Genomic DNA, 23,837 nt, shown 5'->3' on the forward strand with positions numbered 1-23,837 from the left:
CTGGCCAGGAGGGATTTAAAGGTGTTTACCCTTCCCTTTATATTTATGACAGTGCTACTCCCCCCTTGCAGGTGTCCACGGACAGTGGCGGGTTAGTGGTGACGTCACCCCCCATAATGCATGCAGCTCACGGTAGAAGCGGCATGTATGGGGCTGTGACCGTTCGCCTCACTGGCTTTTTGATACGCTTGCCTGAGCTCCTTGATTTTTGTACAACACTGCTCTGTGTCCCTGGAGTAGCCTCTTTCCATCATGGTCCTGGAGACTTTAGCGTATGTATTTGTGTTTCTTTTTTTGGAACGTAGTTCTGCCATAACAGATTTGTTTCCCCAACATGCGATGAGATCCAGTACCTTCCGTTCAGACCATGCTGGAGCTCATCTGCAAATCCGGGACTGCGTGGTCTCATGTGATGGTGGACTCTGCATGGTCGCCTTTGATGGTGGACTGTGCTGATGGTTACCTGTGCTGAGGGTGACCAAACAGGAAATTCAAAAGTTCCCAGGGCTTTTACTGCCTACCTGGCTAGTGCATCGGAGTTGAGAGTGTTGTCCAGAGTGGTCACAAGGGAGCATTCTGGGATAGCTCCCGGAGGCCAATGATGTCAAACTGCATCCACAGGGCCTGTAACCCAGAACTGCGATCTCGATTTCTTGCTGAGGAGAAGTACAGAATTCGGATTAAAGAGCCCTTTAAATAAAAAAAAACTGGTTTGGTTGGGTGGACAGAATCAGTTTTAGAAGTAACTCTGCTAATTCCAAAATAACCGCGTACTGTAGACCAGGCCTAAGTGACAGTTGTGCTTTCACTGTATTTGCTAATTGCACTTGACATACTATCCTTTCCTTGTAGCCTTATGTAAGCCAATGCTAGGTTAATTCCATTTCTTTCTGTATAGTTATTTACAATCAGCTGTCTTAGAAGTTTCATTAGAGAGACAAGTTTGGTGAGGTAATATCTTTTATTGGACCAACTTCTCTTGGTGTTTCACATCTGATAAATTAGGCTCTATATGGAGCACAAAATTAACAAATGAAACGCATCAACCATGTACTGTGCTGCTACAGATGCATAAGAATTGCTTTGCTGAAATAGCTTCAGAAAAGGGGATTCAATTCTCAGTTTCAATGCATTAGTTTTGCCCCATATACTCCAACAAGGCAAAATTCATTTTAGCTGCCCTAGCAGGAGACAGACTGTCAAATCTATTGTAGCCATCGTACAACTCCATTGGAATTTATTGGCCTTATATTAAGTAGTTACAGGACAGATCTTTCAATTATTTTATTTACGATTAGGTATTTTTCTACTAAAATCTTTGCATAGCCATCCAGCTGGAATTAGCTTTCTTCACTCCTGCTCGGCTGAAGTTTCACCAGTCTTCTGTGCTCTGCAGCCCAGGAGGTTCATGATGATTCAATGGAAAATTTCTTCTCTCCAGTAGCTGTGGAATGCCTCATTGGGCATTTTGGTACCAACACTTTCTCCACACTAAAGTCTCTGACAACACCTGCCTAGAGTGATGTATAAGTCAATCGGGCTCTTAAGAATGGCATTTGGGGACTCTAGTGAACATGGAGAAAAGAATACAATGGTAGCTGTTGGCTGAATTTGCTGGGCTCTTTCCTAGCTAACAAGTCTGTTTCTGAGATCGGCTGGGAACGAGAAGTGGAAGCTACTGAGTCCTCCTGTTTTTTTTCCTGGCTGGCCTCAGGAATGAAGCTGTCAATCAAGTATGATCATTAATGGGGCCACACATGGAGTCACAGATCCAGGTAGATGCCCATTTCAGGCCACCCACCAGACTGCTGTGAGGGGAATCCAAGCCTTTAGGTCCCTGGACCCGCAGAGGGTTTTAAGCTTCTATAGCCTGAACAGAGTTCATCACTGCTCCAATCTTGGGGTCCCTAGGCCCATGCAGGAGACACAGACACTTTGATTAGCACCCCATCCTGACAATTGGAACCCTCAGTCCAGTTGCCTACCTCTCCTGAGAACAGTGCTGACCCTTCAGACTCCTCTGTACTTAAACACGCCCTATCCCAAAATCCCACCGAAAGACACTGAGTCTTCTCATTAATGGTTGAACTCTCTCAGGAGGCATGTGGTAATTGTGAAGCAGATACCACATAGAGACACTTTGCATAGAAGTCTAACACATTTGCTCATTTACTTAATCCTATAAAGCACAAGAGAGTACAGAAGATATAAAACATAACCAACATTCTAACTGCAATTCCTTTTACGAGCTCACCCTTCCCATGGGAGTCCTTGGAGGGCCATATGGGTTTAGGTAGGGAGGCAGGGCTCCCTGCCTCATGCAGGCCCCTCCATGCTGGGATGCTTCTTTCTCCTTTTGAGCTGGAGACAAAATGAGCAAAGACCACAGATAGATCAGCTCCTCCCTTTTTGTAACTTTTCACCCCCTTTGTCAGGTGACATCCCACTTGGCCTCCCCTAGGTGACCAGAAACCTCTGCCACGTGACTTCGTTGCCAAGGCGACCTCTCCCCTGCTAAATGAGTTCTCCTGCCTGGGAGCCAATCTGTTGTTTAGAGCTCCTACCTTTTAATGGAAGAGCACTTATCAACAACTCATTTTTGTTACTCTTTTGCCACCAGTCTTTGGAATTTTAGCCCAATATGGAAGCAAAACAACAATAGAGACTGTACGGCCATACATTCAAAATGGAGCTTGCAGCTTTATAAAAATATATACAGAGAGTCGTTCATGATACAGCAGTTTTCATAGTAACATTTCATAACTTCATAATATCACCAGAATTGATACAGATAGGTTCCCAAGTTGTCACATATCGCCAAAATATTTTCTTAAAATCGTACTTTCTTTGCCACCACTTATGCCTGGAGCTTCCTTTCTCCCTTTTCCTTCCTCTCTCTATATATTTAATCCCTCCTCCAAGCTCACTTCTTCTGTGAACAGTTCTGTGAACTTCTCTCAGCAACAACCTTTGGAGCCTTGAACAAGTATTTAAGGAAAAAAAAACCCAAAACACTGACTGAATAGCAATTCAGGCATCAACCAGCATCTCTTATATATTTGAATGTAGGAGATTTTGTTTGGACTGACTGTCTTATTTATAATGTAAGCTTCTTGAGGCAGGGACCATGTCTGCTTCTGGGATCTGCACAGCATCGGGCAGACTGCTGGCATTTAAGAAACCATTAATACTAATCAAAACTGTTTCCCATATGAATATAGGCCATTGGCCCATTAGCCTTGAGTGACAGTTATACAGGAGACAAGAGCTGTACTTCAGACAAGAGCCTTTTTTAAGGGGTAGGGGGAAATTTTTGCCAGAAGCTGCGAATGGGGGACAGGGAATGGATCACTTGATGATTTCCTGTTCTGTTCATTCCCTCTGGGGCACCTGGCATTAGCCACTGTCAGAAGACAGGATTCTGGGCTAGATGGATCTTTAGTCTGAACCAGTCTGGCCGTTCTTATGTAAAATTCAACCATAGTTAGATAATGCATATAAACTTTCTCTGGTGGATTTTGCAACTTATTTTTCAGTGTAATAGCCTTCTGCATCAGGCCTTTTCTGATGACACAGTAACATTTCTGCACTAACAAGGACCTGAGACATTCCAGGGTTTGTACTGAAAGAGACCATGGTTAAAAAAATTATTTTTCTAACAATTAGTAATAGCACAAATATGAAGTATTTTACATTAACATTCAAGAAGTGAGACAATGGGAGTAAAAACCAGTTAACCAATACAGTCCACTGTGAGTTGCACCTAATTGGTAGAGCCATTCAGAACTTTCCAAACAAAATCCAAAACGCAAACCCCAGAACTCAGCTGGGCCTGGACTGAGTTTAGAAAGATTAGCCTAGACATACAAATTGTGGTCCATAGCTTATCAGTGTTTGGTTCTTGGTAAAGACCCATGGAGAGCTGACTGGTCACATACAGCTGGCACTCTTCCTTGTTTCCAGTTGCTAAATCATATTTTAAACTGTTAAACATACATTAAATAATTTCCTAATGCTACTTTTCTGGGTAAGGAATTGCTGTGATTGTAATTGTCACCAAGATGTTATTTGATTATCAATGATAGGGGAGAGAATCTGCATGAATGGGAAGGGAGATGTTCCAGGAGATAATTTCTCTATTAAGATGTGATCCACATTATGAAAATATTTTGAGAAACCCTGACCCAGTCAAGTTTACAGCTTTAGGTAAAAACCATCCGACACTGTGTGGTTTTGAACCCAAATACAGGAAAATTTGGAAGCTTTGCTTTCAGCTGAGGGATATTTTTAAAGCCAAAACTCAAAGCAAAGCCAAGTAGTGAGAACCAAGTCCAGATAAAAAGATTGATACGAACCCATGCATCATCGTAATCATACTGCATATTTACTGACATCTTAAATGGTAGAGGTCTGTGACTTGGGAGCTTCTGGTCCTGGACTCTGTCCCTATAACTAGTGGCCATAATATATGTATGTATTCATTACACTGATTCACTATAGTGTGTAGCTTAATATCTGACTTCAAATCACTTCTGTGACTGAAAGTTCCTGAAACATCCCAAATCTTCTGTGTACTAAAAGTATTTTTCTCTTTTAAACATTAAATGAATTTATTAAGAATGGTAAGTATGAATCTAGTTATATTTATACCTAAGGGCAGGGGAGTAGTCTTACTAGCATTCCTATGTGTCAGAAACTGAAACTTTATTTCCTGGATACCACCTGGGTCATGGTTCCAAAGGTTAATAGGTTAATACCCTGTCACATGACGGGTCAATATCCATTGAATTCAGTGTCTACTATTACAGTTAGAAGAGTTCAACCTTTTAAATTTACTCTTGTTTAAAAGATTCAAACTAGAATTTGATACAATAGGTACAATAAATATTTTTGCTTTTTGATCCAGTGTACAATCCTTAATACCATTATAGTTTGGAAACAAGTTATCGTATTCAGCTTTAATAATAAGATCTTTAAAGGTTTTCTAATGACAAGGGAACAAATAAAAAGTACCCCAAACCTGAAGTTCTTTCATCATAATATGTTCAGGTTGGACAATATATGATCCCAAAAATAGGTCTTAATTGAGTTATAAAATTTGATGCTATGTCATAAATATGGTAAGGGCAAAATTTATTCTGTAGGTTTAACATTAAATAACATGGAGAAAATTTAGAAATGATCTTTCAGTTTTTAACCCGAAAGAGTTGTAGTGGGAGATACACTATGAAAAAGAACCAGGATAACATCACCTGTGTGCTCAACATGAGGTATTTTATAGGTAGGCATAGAAGGATTAGATTTGTATTTTTACACACAAACGAACAAAAAATATTTCCATTGATAATAGAAACGTAGAGACACTCAAAGTTAAAAAAAAAATAGATGCCTGGGAGCTTATTAGCATTTGATTTAAGGATATTTCCTTTGTATATTTTGTATGTGATGTTTGTATAATTTGTCTTTTAATAGTCATAAAGCTTTAACTTTTTGAATCTCAACATCTACTGTCATTAAATAATTGTCTGACCTCTGCTGTTGTCTGACCCCCTCCCTTAATTTCCCACAACTGTGAAAGTTTAAATTGATAAATTTAAAAAATGCTTTAAAATTAACATCTATATTATCTGTCAAAATTATTTTTTAAAATGTCAAATTCTGTCAAGCCTATTTACCAGTCTTACATTACATCCAATAGTGTAAAAGAGTGGGCACATGGCACAGACAGGTGTTGGAAAATAGGTGTGTTTCAGCATATGTGACAGGGATACTTTAAGATAAAATTATTTTAGGCAATGCAGGAAAGGAATAAGGGGAAATTTCTCCCCTAAGATCCAGATGGTGGATCTTTATTCTGATATTTTGTGCTTTCTACTTGTACAGAACTTCCACAAACACTAATGGAAAATCTGATCATGTTGGGAGAATGGCATATCAGAATCAAGATCCACTACATGGCTCTGAGAGAAGAATTTCACCCTAAAACAATAACACTAACAGTGGCACTAGTGCTGCCAGGAGTGTTCCTCCACTAAGTCAGTTTAAAGTGCTTCAGGTATTTGTGTATTACCAGCTAGCATACTGATCACAGCTCACTATCAAAGCTCATACTCAGTATTCCTCCAGTTGAAGGAAATTTTGCTGGAACATGAGATATCTTTGCTTTATAAAAAAAGGGGGAAAAGCACCTGACAAAAGCATCATGATGAAGGTGGTTTAGGCCCTGATTCAGGAAAGCATTCATATTCAGGACTATGTGTGCTTAAGTCCCATTGACTTGAAGAACTCGCACCAAACCTCAGAATGCATTTTTACTTCAATGGGACATCTAGGGGGCATGCTTAATTGCTGTTCTGAAATGGCTTGCTTTCCTGAATAAGGCCCTTCTATTGCAGTACTGCCCGAATTCCTCAGTCAGGGTCCCACTGGACAAGGTTTTATACAAACACACAAGTAGATATGATCCCTGTCCCAAAGCACTTAAAATCTAGTTTGAAAAAAAATGGGTTATAAATATTAGTATAGCATGTGATAGCCATTTATTTACCATGCTCAGTTATGCAGATAGGAAGTCGAACCACAAAAACTAGTGTACTTTGATCCAGAATTTTAAAAAGCAGTAGGTCAAATCTATATATTTAAGGCTAGTAAGGAACAGAATTATCAGTCACATAGATTAACATGATTTGTGGAGGAAGAGTCAACATGGTTTTTGTAAAGGGAAATCATGCCTCACCAATCTACCAGAATTCTTTGAAAAGGTTAACAAGCATGTGGACAAGGGTGATCCAGTGGATATAGTATATCTGGTCTTTCAGAAAGCCTTTGAAGAGGTCCCTCACCAAAGGTTCTTAAGCAAAGTAAGCTGTCATGGGATAAGAGGGAAAGTCCTCTCATGGATCAGTAGCTGGTTAAAAGACAGGAAACAAAGAATAGGAATAAATGGTCAGTTTTCAGAATGAAGAGAGGTAAATAGTGGTATCCCCCAGGGATCTGTAGTGGGACCAATGCCATTCGACGTATTCATAAATGATCTGGAAAAAGGGGTAAACAGTGAGGTGGCAGATAGTTAAGTCCAAAGCAGACTGTGAAGAGTTACAAAGGGATCTCACTAAACTAGATGACTGAGCAAAAAAATGGCAGATGAAATTCAATGCTGATAAATGCAAAGTAATGCACGTTGGAAAACATAATCCTAGCCTTATATACAAAATGATGGGATCTAAATTAGCTGTTACCACTCAAGAAAGAGATCTTGAAGTCATTGTGGCTAGTTCTTTGCAAATATCCACTCTATGTGCAACGGCAGTCAAAAAAGCAAACAGACTGTTAGGTACCATTAGGAAAGGGATAGTTAATCAGTAATGCTATGATTTAGTCATGAGTATTTTTGGTAAAAGTCACAGACAGGTCACGGGCAATAACCAAAAAATCATGGCCAGTGACTTGTCTATGACTTTTACTAAAAATAAATACCCCAACTAAATCTTAGGTACTGGGGAGAGGGAAGCCCGGGGCCCCACCATCCCCACTCCAGGCGGGGACAGCCTGGGGTGCTGCTGCTGCTCCGGGAGTACTGCTGACCCCAAGGCCACCCCAGCTTCTTGGGCAGCCCTGGGGTCAGCCGCACCAGCTGCTGCAGAAGTCACGGAGGTCCCAGAAAGTCACAGAATCCGTGAGTTCCATGGCTTCCGTGAAAGACTCACAGCCTTAATAATAAGACAGAAAGTTTCATAATGCCACTATGGTATGCCCACACCTTGATTACTGGGTGCAGTTCTGGTCACCACATCTTAAAAAAGATATATCAGAATTGGAAAGGTACAGAGAAGGACAACAAAAATGATGAGGGGTATGGAACAGCTTCTGTATAAGGAGAGATTAAAAAGACTAGGAGTTTCCAGCTTGGAAAAGAGACAACTTATGGGAGGATATGATAGAGGTCTATTAAAATTATGAATGGTGTAGAGAAAGTGAATAAAGAAATGTTATTTACTCCTTCGCATAGCATAAGAGCCAGGGGTCACCCAATGAAATTAATAGGCAGCAGGTGTAAAACAAAGGGAAGTATTTCACATAACACACAGTCAATCTGTGGAACTCTGTGCCAGGGAATGTTCTGAAGGCCAAAACTATAAGAATTAGGTAAGTTCATGGAGGATAGGTCCATCAATGGCTTTTTCCTAAAATGGTCAGGAATGTAACCCCATGCTCTGAGTGTTCCTAGCCTCTGACTGCCAGAAGCTGGAAGTGGATGACAGACAATGGATCACTCCTTGATTGCCTGTTCTGTTCATTTGGTCTGAAGCACCTGACATTGGCCATTGTCACAAGACAGGATACAGCGCTAGATGGACCATTGGTTTGACCCAGCATGATCATTCTTATAATCTTAAGGCTACTGGTGGTATTAGTTGTAGAAAAAGTGTATAAAACTGCTAATGAGATTCTGTGTAGTAGCAAATGGGCCCTGTTATAATTTCTGTCCTTTTTTTGTACAAAATAAAAACCATTTAAATATAAATCTCTCTAGAATAACTGGTGTCATTATGAAGACACAATATAGAGAAATTATGAATGACACAGGGAATAGGAAAGATGTTTTGCTGTATGTATCAAAATATAAGCTGATTTTTGAGGTTTGGTTTGAAGCCTTAACTAACCCTGAATGTTTCTGGTTTCAACAATTGTACAATTAAATGTATGAAAAATAAGGGGTTTTTTTACTTCAAATTCATCTTTTTCCTTTCTTTATTTTCAGAAAATGAAACTAAAACAGAAAATTTGCCACCTGCAGGAACCACGCCCCCTGCAGGTTAGTAAAGGAATTGCCTTCGTTACCTGATTTGGTCTGTAGCATGAACAGAATTGCATGAGTCTGGACTGTGCTACAATACTGTGGTGTCTATTTTTATTGTCTGACTGTAAATAAACAGCTGCTGAACAGGCAGAAAAGATGAGTCACTCAGAAGTGACCCTATCTATTCCTGCTATGATCTACAATAGCACCTCATTGCCAACAGTAATGAAAGCAGATAGCCATACTGATTCTTTTAGGCTATTTGATCTTAAGCCCTCACCAGGAAGAGATGTCAGACCATATCTCCAGCACAATCTGTCTGTACTGTACACAGACCTAAAAACAAATTGACTGCAGCCCAGGAGATCTGAGGCATTTAGGTACTATCAGAATATGACAGGATCAAAGTCTAATCCAAAAGCCCATTGACATCAATTGTAGTCTTTTTCAATTGGCTACAATGGGCTTCAGTTCCCAAGAGAACAAGGGTCTAACAATTGTTGCTTTCAAAGAAGGTGTCACTTTGCTTCCTGTGAGGGAGGCCGCAACAATCCTTTTCAATAGTACATAATCCGACAACATATCAAACACAAAATGCATGTATATTATTCTAATATGTAACATTTGGTGTGGTGAATTATAACTACACATTATACAATTACCAATAACTCTAAGAAATAGCCTTTTGCGGGGGTGGAGTGGGGTTTACATATTTACATGACCTAAAGCTTTGTTATATTCTTTATAATGCTGTGTAAGTTTTTCTTTTTTACTTTAAGATTCTCTCAAAAATGTACTTGTACTTCCTACACAGAACAAAAGAAACCAAAAGAGGATGGAACTGAACAGGCTAAAGGTGAGTGGACAGTCATATCCCAAAAGCTGGAAGCAGGCAGAGCATCCATAAATATTGTACTGATGCTAGATTGTTTGAGCTTTTCCAGAATTTTGTTGCGTTATATTACAGTAGTGTTGTTTGAAGTTTCCTGGATTTTTTTTTCTGCGTGACTCATTGAGCAGAAGGAAATTATGCTGTTTGTGTTTCCTTCAAAAGTTCCATAAACAAGTATGAAGCTCACTAGCCTTTGTTGAGCTATACTGTGTAGTAACCATGATTAGTTAGATAAAAGGGTCCATCTTCCTGGATCAGATTTCAAATTATTTGCATGAGCAAAAAGCCATCTTCAAATGAGCATGAATGGTAACATTGACAGAATTCAACGAAACTCAGATCAGTGCACACCACTTAGGTGATCAAACATCCCAATTTTATAGGGATAGTCCAGATATTTGGGGATTTGTCTTATATAGCCTCCTATTACCCCTCCCACACACACACACACACTCCCTGTCCCAATTTTTCACAGTTGCTGTCTGGTCATCCTAATACCAGTAGCTCTTGCATGAGGTGGGCAATCTCATTTTATCATCCAAGGCTGTTTCTATTCTACCTCAGAAGCTTGGTATTTTACATTTTCAGCAGACATCTGATCAACCAAGTCATCTAACTTCCACATGTTCTTCTGTAAAGGAATCTTCTCAGTTCATTAATTTTTCTTCATTTAGAGCCCAATGGTAAACCTCAATACATGTTCTGTGTTACTGCCTTACTGGAAAAATCATCTGCTGTGAACACACACAAACATACACATATTATATATGCATCCAACAAACAGCTACATTTTCAAGATACATAGCTATTCCTGCTACTTAGCTGAAATTAGAATCTGGACCTCAACTGGCAATTCTTCCATTTAGGAACACACATTTCCTAAATGTGGGATTGGGTCAAATTCTACCCTTTTGTATGAAGAGAAAGATCAAATATGGCACATACTGTGCATTATTCTGTACTCTCTACCTGAGTAGAATTAGAACAGCTCATCAGTTCACTTTGACTAGTTTACTGATTCAAGTATGAGATTTCTGATTCTGATAAAAAAAAAGAATCTCAATCAGACTAAGACCTGTTTTATAGTTGATCCAGCATTTTTTCATTATTTGGAATAGGCCTTGAATATCTACTCTGACTTTGATCTCACTTAGCTGGGAGTTTATAGACTTGCCTTTTTTAAAGAATAGATATGATGTGGCATCTAAGACTTGTTTACATATTAATTTGAAAAAGATATGGAGCAGTGCATGGCCATTTGTGTCAAGAAAATCAGAATGCCGATATTGAGAATGAATGAACCAAACTTCACTGGCAGAATACACATGCTGAACTTAGTGTCAGTGCATGCTGCTAACTGTCTTCCAATAGTGCTTCTATTTTGTCACAAAAATATTTTGGGAAGGACTTAAATCTGTCCTTGGCAACCGTTCTATTCAAGAGCATTTTGCACTCCAAATAGGTAGAAACAGAAGTGAAGATTTTTGCCTTATAATAGTCTAGCAGTTGTTTGTTATGACTGCTTGAATTTTGATCTGGGAAAAACACTTTGCTCCTGAATTGAACATCTATAATATCTTCCCCTCTAACTCTACGAGTCGACATTTTGCTGAATTAAAAAGACACCTTGGTAAGTATCTCATCAAACACTATTGTTCTTTTTTTTTTATATACAATCTGTTTTGTGGTTTTTGAAGCTTCACACTAGCAAAGAATAAAGAGATTTGCTGGAGGATACGAGTTTTTCATAGGACTGAGCCATTTACTTCTAGTGCTTGGAATGGTTTTTAAATTTTAAAAAACTGTTTGAGATTCTACTACACACAGTAAAAGTTGAGTTATTTCCATTTTTAATCATATTTCAACTGGCAACGACCGCTGAAGTAAGAGTTCCAATAAGAAACTGAATAGTGAAATGTCAGAAGGATTGTGGTACTGATACGTAGAAAAGATTCTCTTCTCATCCATTATGGTCTAGTGGAGCTGTTCCTTTAGATAGCAGCACAGAAGTCATTGTCAGTAAGACTCAGAGCATGCAGAATGAGTTAGCTGATATTATTATTTACATTGCAGTCTGAACCCCAGCTCCTGTGAACCCCAATCCAGGGCTAGGATTCCATTGTGCATAAGGGAAGAGAGTCTTTAAGACTCTCATGCTCATCTATTACGAAGAATTTTGTATATGGTATTCTTTATAATAATGAGCATAGTTCCTGAATGTCGGAAGAAAAGGCGCCTCTCTCCCCCATTTGCTGAAAGTCATGTTATATTAGAAAAAATATGTTTTAAAGGGTTGTTTACCAACAAGGAGAGATCCAGCCAACAACTGGCTTTTGTACTACTTAGTTCAGTATGGAGCTAAAAACTGCTTCCATAACTTTGCAGGTGCCAGTTTTTGGGTCTTCTCTGAATTATGTGGCATGATGAAGGATTTCACATCTAGATAGCATAATGAATGGGTGCTTGACAGATCAAACAAATTCTAAGATATCCATGATGGGTCATATGAGCCACCCACCTGGGTACACAGGAAGTTGTCTGTCTGCTGAGAGGTCAGGATTGTACATGAATTTTACAGCCAAGCAAGAAAACCTAGGCCATGTTCTTCACAAGTTCCAGAAGATTTTTGTGGCATAGAGCAAGCAGTTAGGCAGAAGAAGTATACCCAGCTGTGTGTCTGCTCTACTATTCTGTTACTTGTTAGTAGTTACTGTCTGTCCATGGTAAAGCATTTGTCTACCTATTATGTTATTAGTAGGCCTAGTAGAATTGAGAAAATGGGTCACAGCATGTGAAAAATTCTTTGTTCTCTTCCTAGGTTTTTCACTGGAAATGATTAGTTCAGGGCAGTGAAAAGAAAATTTGCCTGCTCCTGTGTAATTTTGCCACTTTCATAGACATCAGAGTTGTGTAACTGGAAAATTCAGAACTCAGATATAGCTACTAAGTATTCATTTTATTTGCAGAAAAAGAAGTGAATCAGCAGAAGTGCCACCAAATTTATAGCCATGTCATCTTATACTGATCCCATTTTCCATTTTTTTTCTTTTTAAATTTAGCATCATCTTGTATACAAAGTATTGTTATCATGGTTTTCTCAATCTAAAAACAATTTGCTTATTCCTTTCTTTAGGTACCATCCAGCCATTCAGGTGTCTACTAATAAACTGCTGCGTATTTCGCTGATGTGCTTTCTCTAGGTTCCATCCAACCATCTACTAAAATGTCTGTATGTTTCATCCCTGTATTTTCTTTAGGTTTTACTAAGCCTTTCATCTGTCTACTAAAACTTCAGTTCTTTCACTTAGGTACTCACGGTACTGAGCAGCCAACAGTTCCTGTACAGTTTAATGGGAGCTGCTGAGTTCTCAGCTCTTTGAAAAGCCAAACAATCTATTTAATAAGCTTAATTTTAGGTACAGAGTTTTGAAAACCTTGGTCATTGTTAGGACTAAATTGTGCTTTCAGTTATACCAGTGTAAATCTAGATTGACTCAGTGAGTTTAGTTGGAGTTACTCTAGGTTTATCCTGGTCAAAGTGAGAAGAGAATTTAGCCCAGTTTCATTATGACTTTATAGTAAATATATGTTAATTTATGTACATTAATTTGGATACCTAGAATTTGTAAGGATATCCTCAACTCCCTCATAATCTCTAATTTATTAATAGATCTATAATTTATTTTATCCCCACTAAGTGTTACAGATAATCAGTATATGATATATATATATATATATATATTGACCAAATGCTTTATGCTTTTCATATATTGTGTTAGTATAAGAATGTACGTTCTCATCTATTTAATCTCGCTTTACTCCCTCCCTTTTTGTGAAAGCTAGCAACTTTAAATATAGTTCTGTTCATATTATTATTATTTATTTATTAAATCATGTTAAGGTCAAAAAGTTTCTTCCATAACACAGACTGGGTAAAATATAGCTCTCCATTAACCTAAGCAAAAGTACCTGAGGTTGCATGGGTATGACTGAGAGGAAAATTTGGCCTGCTCTGTGTATGGGTCTTTAGCTTTCTCAAATTCCAATACCTATTCTTCATAGATTCATAGATACTAAGGTCAGAAGGGACCATTCTGATCATCTAGTCCGACCTCCTGCACAGCGTAGGCCACAGAATCTCACCCACCAACTCCTATTAAAAACCTCACCTATGTCTGAGCTATTGAAGTCCTTAAATCATGGCTTAAAGACTTTAAGGAGCAGAGACGCCTCCCTCAAGTCAACCATGTCCCATGCTACAGAGGAAGGCGAAAAACCTCCATGGCCTCTCCAATCTGCCCTGGAGGAAAATTCCTTCCCGACCCCAAATATGGCAATCAGCTAAACCCTGAACATATGGGCAAGATTCACCAGCCAGATACTACAGAAAATTCTTTCCTGGATAACTCAGATCCCATCCATCTAATATCCCATCTCAGGGGATTAGTCCTATTTACCCTGAATATTTAAAGATCAATTACTTACCAAAATCCCATTATCCCATCATACCATCTCCTCCATAAACTTATCAAGTAGAATCTTAAAACCAGATAGATCTTTTACCCCCACTGCTTCCTTTGGAAGGCTATTCCAAAACTTCATTCCTCTGATGGTTAAAAACCTTCGTCTGATTTCAAGTCTAAACTTCTTGGTGGCCAGTTTATACCCATTTGTTCTTGTGTCCACATTGGTGCTGAGCTGAAATAATTCCTCTCCCTCTCCTGTATTTATCCCTCTGATATATTTATAGAGAGCAATCATATCTCCCCTCAACCTTCTTTTAGTTAGGCTAAACAAGCCAAGCTCCTTAAGTCTCCTTTCATAAGACAGGTTTTCCATTCCTCGGATCATCCTAGTAGCCCTTCTCTGTACCTGCTCCAGTTTGAATTCATCCTTTTTAAACATGGGAGACCAGAACTGCACACAGTATTCTAGGTGAGGTCTCATCAGTGCCTTGTATAATGGTACTAAAACCTCCTTATCCCTACTGGAAATGCCTCTCCTGATGCATCCCAAAACCGCATTAGCTTTTTTCACAGCCATATCACATTGGCAGCTCATAGTCATCCTATGATCAACCAATACTCCAAGGTCCTTCTCCTCTTCCGTTACTTCTTATTGATGCGTCCCCAACTTATAACTAAAATTCTTGTTATTAATCCCTAAATGCATAACCTTACACTTCTCACTATTAAATTTCATCCTATTACTATTACTCCAGTTTACAAGGTCATTCAGATCCTCCTGTATAATATCCCGATCCTTCTCCGAATTGGCGATTCCTCCCAGCTTTGTATCATCTGCAAACTTTATTAGCACACTCCCACTTTTTGTGCCAAGGTCAGTAATAAAAAGATTAAATAAGATTGGTCCCAAAACCGATCCCTGAGGAACTCCACTGGTAACCTCCCTCCAACCTGACAGTTCGCCTTTCAGTAGGACCCGTTGCAGTCTCCCCTTTAACCAATTCCTTATCCATCTTCTGATGTTCATATTGATCCCCATCTTCTCCAATTTAACTAATAATTCCCCATGTGGCACAGTATCAAATGCCTTACTGAAATCTAGGTAAATTAGATCCACTGCATTTCCTTTATCTAAAAAATCTGTTACTTTTTCAAAAAAGGAGATTAGGTTGGTTTGGCACGATCTACCTTTTGTAAAACCATGTTGTATTTTGTCCCATTTACCATTGACTTCAATGTCCTTAACTAATTTCTCCTTCAAGATTTTTTCCAGGACCTTGCATACTACAGATGTCAAACTAACTGGCCTGTAGTTACCTGGATCACTTTTTTTTCCTTTCTTAAAAGTAGGAACTATATTAGCAATTCTCCAATCATTCGGTACTACTCCTGAGTTTACAGATTCATTAAAAATTCTTGCTAATGGGCTTGCAATTTCAGATGCCAATTCCTTTAATATTCTTGGATGAAGATTATCTGGGCCCCCCGATTTAGTCCCATTAAGCTGTTTCAGTTTTGCTTCTACCTCAGATATGGTAATATCTACCTCCATATCCTCATTCCCATTTGTCATGCTACCATTATCCCTAAAATCCTCTTTAGCCTTATTAAAGACTGAGGCAAAGTATTTGTTTAGATATTGGACCATGCCTAGATTATCTTTAACCTCCACTCCATCCTCAGTGTTTAGCGGCCCCACTTCTTCTTTCTTAGTTTTCTTCTTATTTATATGGCTATAGAACCTTTTACTATTGGTTTTAATTCCCTTTGCAAGGTCCAACTCTACTTGACTTTTAGCCTGTCTCACTTTATCCCTACGTGTTCTGACCTCAATTAGGTAGCTTTACTTGCTGATCCCTCCCATCTTCCACTCCCTGTATGCTTTCTGCTTCTTCTTAATTGCCTCTCTAAGATGCTTGCTCATCCAGCTTGGTCTACAACTCCTTCCTATGAATTTTTTCCCCTTTCTTGGGATACAGGCTTCCGATAGCTTCTGCAGCTTTGATTTAAAGTAATCTCTGGCCTCCTCTACCTTTAGATCCATAAGTTCTTCAGTCCAATCCACTTCCCTAACTAATTTCCTTAATTTTTGAAAGTCAGCCCTTTTGAAATCAAAAACCCTAGTTGCAGATTTATTTTTGTTAATCCTTCCATTTAGTTTGAACTGAACTAGCTCATGATCACTTGAGCCAAGATTGTCCCCTACAACCATTTCTTCTATGAGGTCCTCGCTACTCACCAAAATTAAATCTAAAATGGCATCCCCTCTAGTCGGTTCAACAACTACTTGATGAAGGAATCCATCAGCTATCGCATCTAGGAAAATCTGAGCCCTATTATTATTACTAGCACTGGTCCTCCAGTCTATATCTGGGAAGTTGAAGTCTCCCATGATCACACAGTTTCCATTAGTATTTACTTTATTAAAGACATTAAAAAGGGCTCTATCCATATCCAAACTAGATCCCGGAGGTCTATAGCACACCCCAAGCACTATCGTAGGAGAGGCTTTACTAGTTTTCTTCCCCAATGTAATTTTTGCCCAGACGGACTCTGTCTTATCCATTGCAACGCATCTTATTTCTTTACATTCTACCTCATCGTTGATATACAATGCTACTCCACCTCCTTTACCTTTGTTTCTGTCTTTCGTAAACAGCACATACCCTTCAATACCTGTAGTCCAGTCATGACTACTATTCCACCATGTTTCTGTTATCCCTATAATATCTGGTTTCACTTCCTGCACCAGTAGCTCTAGTTCCTCCATTTTGTTACCTAGGCTCCTCGCACTGGTGTATAAACATCTTAATTTTTGCTGTTTGGCCTCGCTCACATTTTGTACCCTATTAGGCACAGTCATTCTACAGCCACTATAACCTATTAGACTAGTATCCACACCGCCCTCGCTCCTTATATACATTCTCCTACCCACGGCTGTATCCTTTCTTACTTCGTCTTCTTCCCTCTCAATGCTAAAATCTGGCGTGGAGATTTCCTGGACATCTCCCATCCATCTCCCCCTAATTCCTAGTTTAAAGCTCTCTTTATCAGTTGTGCCAGCCTCGATCCTAGAAGTCTATTTTCTTCCCTACTCAGATGAAGTCCATCCTGAGAGAACTGTCCTCTGTCCGTGAATGCCTCCCAGTGGCCATACATCCCAAAGCCCTCCTTATAGCACCACTGCCTAAGCCATCTGTTGACAGTCATAATCTTGTCACACCTTTGTTGCCCTTCTCTAGGAACAGGAAGGATCCCGCTAAAGATCACCTGAGCCTCAATTTCCTTAAGCGTCTTCCCCAGCCTAGCATAGTCTCCCTTAATACTTTCCAGCGAGAATCTAGCCGTATCATTTGTTCCCACATGAAGGATAATTAGGGGATTCTTTCCCGCTCCCTTTAGGATCGATTTCAACCTCAGGTCTACATCCCGTATCTTTGCACCTGGAAGACAGCACACCCTTCTATTCTCTGGATCAGCTCTAGTTACAGGCCTGTCTATTCTTCTCAATAAAGAGTCCCCGATCACATAGAACTGCCTTTTCCTGGTGACGGTGCTATTCTCCAGTCTCTCCCCTGTTCCCTCTGGCTGCAAGTTCTTTCCATTCCTATTTTCCCTTATAATCCTCTTCAACCCAACCTGTATCCTCCTGGGGCTCATATTTGGTGTAGTCTCCCTTGACTCTTCCCCTTTTCCTATAGGACTAGCCTCTCTTCTCTTCTTCCTTACCCTTCCACCTTCAACAAGTACCTGCTGAGCCCCTTCTTCATTTTCCAACTCTGCAAACCTATTCCTAAGCTCTATTTCTCCTTCACTAGCCCGTCTTTTCCTCTGCCTGGTTCTTTTAGTCACATGTTTCCACTGACCACTTTCGTCACCCAGTCTCCCCTCAAAATTCCCCAGCCCTGCTTCCATCTGCGAGTCTGAGCTTTTCCCTTCAGATACCTCATATCTTTGCTCCATCATCTGCTCAAACCCCTTCCTAAACTCAACGAGACTTTCCATCTGCGTCTCCAAACTTCGGATCTTTTCCTCCATCAGCTCTATCAGACGGCATTTCATGCAGAAAAAACTCTTACCGGTTCCCCCCTCCAGGATCATGTACATACTACAGCTGCCACATCCAGTCATCCTCAATGTGTCTTCCACTACAGGAGTCACTCCCACAGCTGCCTCTGTATCTGTCATCGCCTTCCCACCTAAATCCTGTTAATCTGGGAAACACAAACCACACCAAAACACCACCACCCACAACAAAAGCAAACCCCAAACAAGCACCACAACACAAACTCCCCTTACAAACTCCCACTCAAACTCCCCTGTTTAGAGCTCTGTTTGCTAGCTCCTGTGCCGCTGCAGTTGTCTGCACCTATTCTTCACTTGCTTAATCTGTAGCAGCAAATATCTAAATCATTTGGTTATATTACCAAACTTCCTGCACAACTCAGAAGTCAAGTGTTTCCATGCCCACAATTAACAAAAGTATCATGTATTTTAACTGTGCTGTTTTGTATCTGCTCTCTATTCAATTAACCTTTTCTGCTGTTTTACAAAAGTGGCAATAGTGATTCCAGATTTAAAATAGCGTTCAGTTTTCAGTTAAAGTAGAGCATACATTTGTTTGTTAGACATGAGACTATACTGAACAGAACTAAAAACACTGTATGTGTAGGTTGAATTTTGGGGGAAGTCTGATATGAATTCCTTCAGTAGTTAGGAGACTGAATGACTTTTAAAAAAAAATCAGTTTAGCGTTGTTTTTGTGAAGCATTCTTGTTTAGAAATTATTAAATTGTAACAGTTCAAACTTTCTAGAGATGTAGACCTAAACAAAATCTCAAATCGGCTAATATCTATCTATATCTCTACATAATATAGGTCTACTTTATGAGAGATATATTTATTTGTCATGAAAATTAATATAGAAAAGATTAGATGTCATGAGCTAATGTACAAATTTTACACAAGAAAACACTCCTAGTTTCAGATAGGCACAGATGAAAATAGGTTGTTAGAGAGGATGTGGCTCCCCAGTAGAGGTCTAGGTGCCGCAGAAGCAGGGTAGGTGCTCCAATATAGCTCAGTGGATACACCTTCTCCAGAAGCACACCTCCTAAGGTGTACAGAATGGGGGTTCTTAGATCTGTAATGAGACTCCCCTCCTGTACATCTTGGGAGCTGCACAGCTTTTCTGCTATCCCATCGGCATACTGTGGAAGCCATGTGGAACCCAGCATCATAGAAAATGTAATACGTATGCACATAAAATTATCTGTGCCTATCCAATTTTAAAACTTTCAGGGCTCCCTATGTGGTATTTCTTCTTTTAAAAAAGAAGAAAATACTAACATAGAAACCTTTATTAACTTAACATTAAGGTTGCTAAAGTAATAATTACAATTTTTCAGTAAAATACAGAACTGCAATATTACCATTTTAAAAAAACCTTAAGAATTAAGGGGCAGATTGTGGAAGACCCTCTGTTGTGTGCACAGGATGTAAGGGGGAAAGAGTAAGGCCACACTCACCCACCTCTGAGCAACTTCCATGCATCTTGTAACAAATTATTTACCCCAGAACCAATTCTAAGCCCTCTGGGGCTCCTCCAGGAGCTGCACAGCTACAGACCACCTCATTACAAAGGACTCTGCCTAAAGGTACAGTCTAGCTGTAGAAGATCAAGGATTATATATTTAAATAGGCATTGCTAATGTATGTGTCCCATTGAAAGAATATGTATGCATGAGTATGACTTGTGGGTCAAAGTTAAGCTGGTCACATTTTCTCATGTGAATACTGGTCAGAAACTGAATCTGAAGGCAATATTTATTACCTTTCATGTTCATTCCCCACTTTGTAATGTTTGAAGTTGTTCTGCTGTTGATCCTGTATTATCTGTTTTGTGGAAGAGTTATATTAATTACTTCAGCAATCTTTCATCCAAGTTATCAGTGTTTTATTGGGAAATATATAGCATCATTTGCTTTCTGTAGCTCTGTTAGTTTAGTGAATTTCTTTACAAAATCAAATGAGACTGTTTCAATATTTCCCGATAACAGAGAAGTCCCATCTATCTACTTTCGTTTAAGTGCCATGCTATGTAGTTACATGAGCTGTTAGTTACCATAAAACCATTTATAATAGTTTCTGAAGAGGAGGAAACAGATTGTTATATTAGGCCAATTTAGAAAAAGATGCAAATTGTATTTAACTTTATAAAGTTAAATAAAATAAAGTTTATAAAGTTAAAGATGTACATTTTATTTAACATGTATGGGGTACAGTAGAACCTCAGAGTTATAAACCCCTCGGGAATGGAGGTTGTTTGTAACTCTCAAATGTTCGTTAACTCTGAACTAAACATTATAGTGGTTCTTTCAAAAGTTTACAAATGAACATTGACTTAATACAGCTTTGCAACTTTACTGTACAGATGAAAAATGCTGCTTTTCTTTTTTTAGTAGTTTATTTAAAATAGTACTGTACTGTATTTTTTTTTTTTTGGTCTCTCCTGCTGCCTGATTGTGTACTTACAGTTCCAAATGAGGTGTGTGGTTGATTGGTCAGTTCATAACTCTGGTGTTTATAACTCTGAGGGTCTACTATATGTCTGTATATCTTGAAGCCATAATTATATCTAGTTATAGCCTCTCAACAAGTACACAGGTAAAAATTATTTTTCTACTAAAACCCATTTAAAACACTAATATGTATCGTCTATTTTCACCAGAGACTGAGCTGTGTGTGTGTTCTATTCAACAACTAAAATTCAAATACAGTTATTAGCTAATGAAAAATACTGTACTGTTGTAGAAAGTGCCTTTTATCTTGCAACTAGGGTCTCCTCACAATCATGAATATTGTCACTAGCCCTTAATATCAATATTTTAATGGCACTTTCATACTTTTCCAGGTTTTATTATTAATTATTTATTCATGGCATAGTATATAAATTAACATTTTAAAATAACAGTACAATTGCTAAAATAGATTATAATTCTTAGGAAAAGAAGTATTTATACCAAAGAGTGGGGCCATTATTTAGTGTTTATTAAATGAAAACCAAGTGAACTGATAATGATTCAGTACTTGAAGTGTTACCGTATATGGAAAAAAACTGAGTTGCTTAATCCCTTCATTTTGGATTAATCTTCTAATGCAGGAGTGTGTGTATAGTGGTGGTTTATTAAACTGTGGTATGTCTTGCGTGTCTGAAATGGTTTAGTTACGTTGAATGTATATGTGGTACGCATTTTACTTGCAGACACGAACGTCAGCGAATCAACATCCTCTTCAGAAGGTCAGATATGTGGTTGACCTTGATTTCATTTTTTGTTCTTTTGTATTCACTGTGGATTACATCTCTAACAAACAGAATCACTTAAAAAAACTCTCATATAAATCCATATTTTAATAATAGATCACAGTTCACATCCCATTATTTTATTTATTTATTTTACTTGCCTGGAGCATTAAGGTTTACCATTTCAGCTACTGAATTACTCAATGCTTTATTCATCAGTTTGAAGTTTCCATTACAAGTGTTTCCAACTATCATGATTCCTCCCCCCCCCCCTTTTTTTTTTTTTGCAGGTTTCACATTTTCGTTTGTTTGTACTAAAAAGGATAATCTACAGTGCACTCTTTTTCCTTGTATGGTATTTTTATTTATATTTCTTTTTACAGATGAAGATGACACCGCTTCAGTTAATGCTTCACAAGCAGGTTAGGATTATTACAGTGCTTTTTCCCTTCCTCCTTAGAAAAAGCTAGACTAGAAAAAAATAGGTCCTGATTCTGCAGTTTGCACTTAAGCATAATTTCCATCAACACAGAAACTTCTTTAGATACTTTAGGTAAAATTAACCTCCCCATGCAGTGGGCCAGTACAAGGCTTTTACAGCACTGAAATCCCACTTGTATCTTCTTTTAAGGACTTAAGTGAGACATCACTATTTCATAGCAGGTGAAATGTTCAGCTGCTCTGAAAGTCAGGCTCTGTATGCATTCATATGGATGAATACAGACTGCATTTTTGAGGTTAAACTTGAACCCAAATTTCAGATTATAATTAAACTAAATCCTTATGATTTAAAACTAGTTATCTCCACCTGGTTCAATGTCACCTTACTTGGGCTGTTTACTGATGCCATTGCTCTACCAGTCAAACAGAAGTCAGGTGGCTTGAATTTTTCAGTGCTGACCGCCAGTCAGCTGACAAGTAAAAGGCCTTCAAACCACAACCACTGAATGAAAAGCATTGGTAACAGATGCTGCATAAGGTCCTAGTGCCACCAACTTTGGGGTGTTGCTGAAACCTCATCCTGCCCACACACATGCTTTCCAACCCTGTTTTATGTTAATTTGTTTTAAAAGGAGTGCAAACCCTTAATGAAACACAATGATGGAATGCCAGATGATGCACGTCAACTTGTTAAAGTAAGAAATGCTGTGAATTATTTTAATTCCCTTAAGAAATTATCAACTTTTACACAAACCCCCTGAAAATGAAATATTACGGGGGCCAGATCTTCAGCTGAAATCAGGGGAGTTACACTGATTTGTACCAGCTGAGGATCTGGCCCTTAATTCTAAAAAGAAAACTATTATTTTAACCACTTCTAAAAAGAACCCTCAAAATTTCTTTTCCATTATTTCTCTGGATTTTTTTTTTCAATCTGAGTCATTATATTGTTAAACTTCGAGATACTGTCTTTTAGGATGAATAATGGACTGAAATGTCCTCTATTATCTTGAACTACCCAGAATTTTGAGGAAAGTATTGGTTTTGTTGCATCCTGCTAAAGTGTGAGCCTTTGGAAAGGAAGCCTTGCACAGAGATGCGTCTTGCTGTGTTGAATACAGAAACAGAAGAAAGATAATCGAGGTTTAGACTCAGTTATACACTTTTCATATTCCTGTATTGAGACATCTCCACATGATTATGCTCCTAAATTTCTGTTCTACCTCTTCTACTTGTGTACAGTCAACTTTTTTAAAGAACCAGTAAACTCTAAGGTCAATTACACTGTGACCTCTAAACTGGGATCATCCAGGTTACTCTTTCCTTTCAGATGGGAGTACTCAGTCAGTGGAGAGAAAAGATTCAGGTGAGACCTCCTGGAAAAAAAAATAAACATTCCAACTCTAACATAGTGCAATTATTATTAATTAATTATTTCTTGGCTCTAATTTACCTTTATTTTATATTACAGTCATTCATATGCCATTAAATCTTAACTTTTTTCAGTTGGTTTTAAATGTCAAAGAAAAGGGGTTACTTGGGAAAATCTACTTGGAAATTTAGAAATATACATCTCTCTTAAGTGAAATGTGCAGATGGGACTTCAACCCCAGTTAGTTACCTGGAATAGCCGAAATCTGTGAATCTTTTTAATAAAAACCAAACACATGATGACTTTATGTGATCTTCTTGCATAAAGAAATGTTTTATAACTTTTTTTTCAGAATCACATTGTGGTTTATTAGGATTGTAGCTGGTTTCACACTAAAAATTCCAGTACCAGACACTGCCATTTGAAGAATTTTCACTAGTGACCCTTTTCCATTTGTATTTATGTTGTGTTTTTGTATGTGTACCAGTATACTATATATACAGCATATAGATAGATACATCTCTCCCTATACATTTGTGTGTTTATGTGCATGTGTATGTGTG

The 23,837-nt window shown here is 38.5% G+C and overlaps 1 protein-coding gene and 1 long non-coding RNA gene across 5 annotated transcripts in view; one reads left to right on the forward strand and one right to left on the reverse strand.

The window, feature by feature from the left end:
- Nucleotides 1–23,837, forward strand: part of MYBPC1 (myosin binding protein C1) — a 218,305-nt gene that overhangs the window by 123,836 nt on the left and 70,632 nt on the right. For 3 of the 4 annotated variants that reach the window (XM_043518991.1, XM_043518995.1, XM_043518998.1), the window contains 4 exons: nucleotides 8,762–8,815; nucleotides 9,615–9,656; nucleotides 21,845–21,883; nucleotides 23,233–23,268. In XM_043518991.1, the coding sequence (XP_043374926.1) occupies nucleotides 8,762–8,815; nucleotides 9,615–9,656; nucleotides 21,845–21,883; nucleotides 23,233–23,268 (171 nt within the window). The remainder of the gene's footprint in view (nucleotides 1–8,761; nucleotides 8,816–9,614; nucleotides 9,657–21,844; nucleotides 21,884–23,232; nucleotides 23,269–23,837) is intronic. The other variant, XM_043519005.1, reaches the window with a different exon arrangement.
- LOC122461083 lies at nucleotides 507–16,862 on the reverse strand. The gene is made up of 3 exons (XR_006282804.1): nucleotides 16,853–16,862; nucleotides 16,329–16,331; nucleotides 507–652 (listed from the first exon to the last, which is right to left on the reverse strand). It is a non-coding gene; the product is annotated as an uncharacterized LOC122461083 (long non-coding RNA).

The sequence above is a fragment of the Dermochelys coriacea genome, chromosome 1 (genome assembly GCF_009764565.3).
Source record: "Dermochelys coriacea isolate rDerCor1 chromosome 1, rDerCor1.pri.v4, whole genome shotgun sequence".
NCBI lineage: Eukaryota > Metazoa > Chordata > Testudines > Dermochelyidae > Dermochelys > Dermochelys coriacea.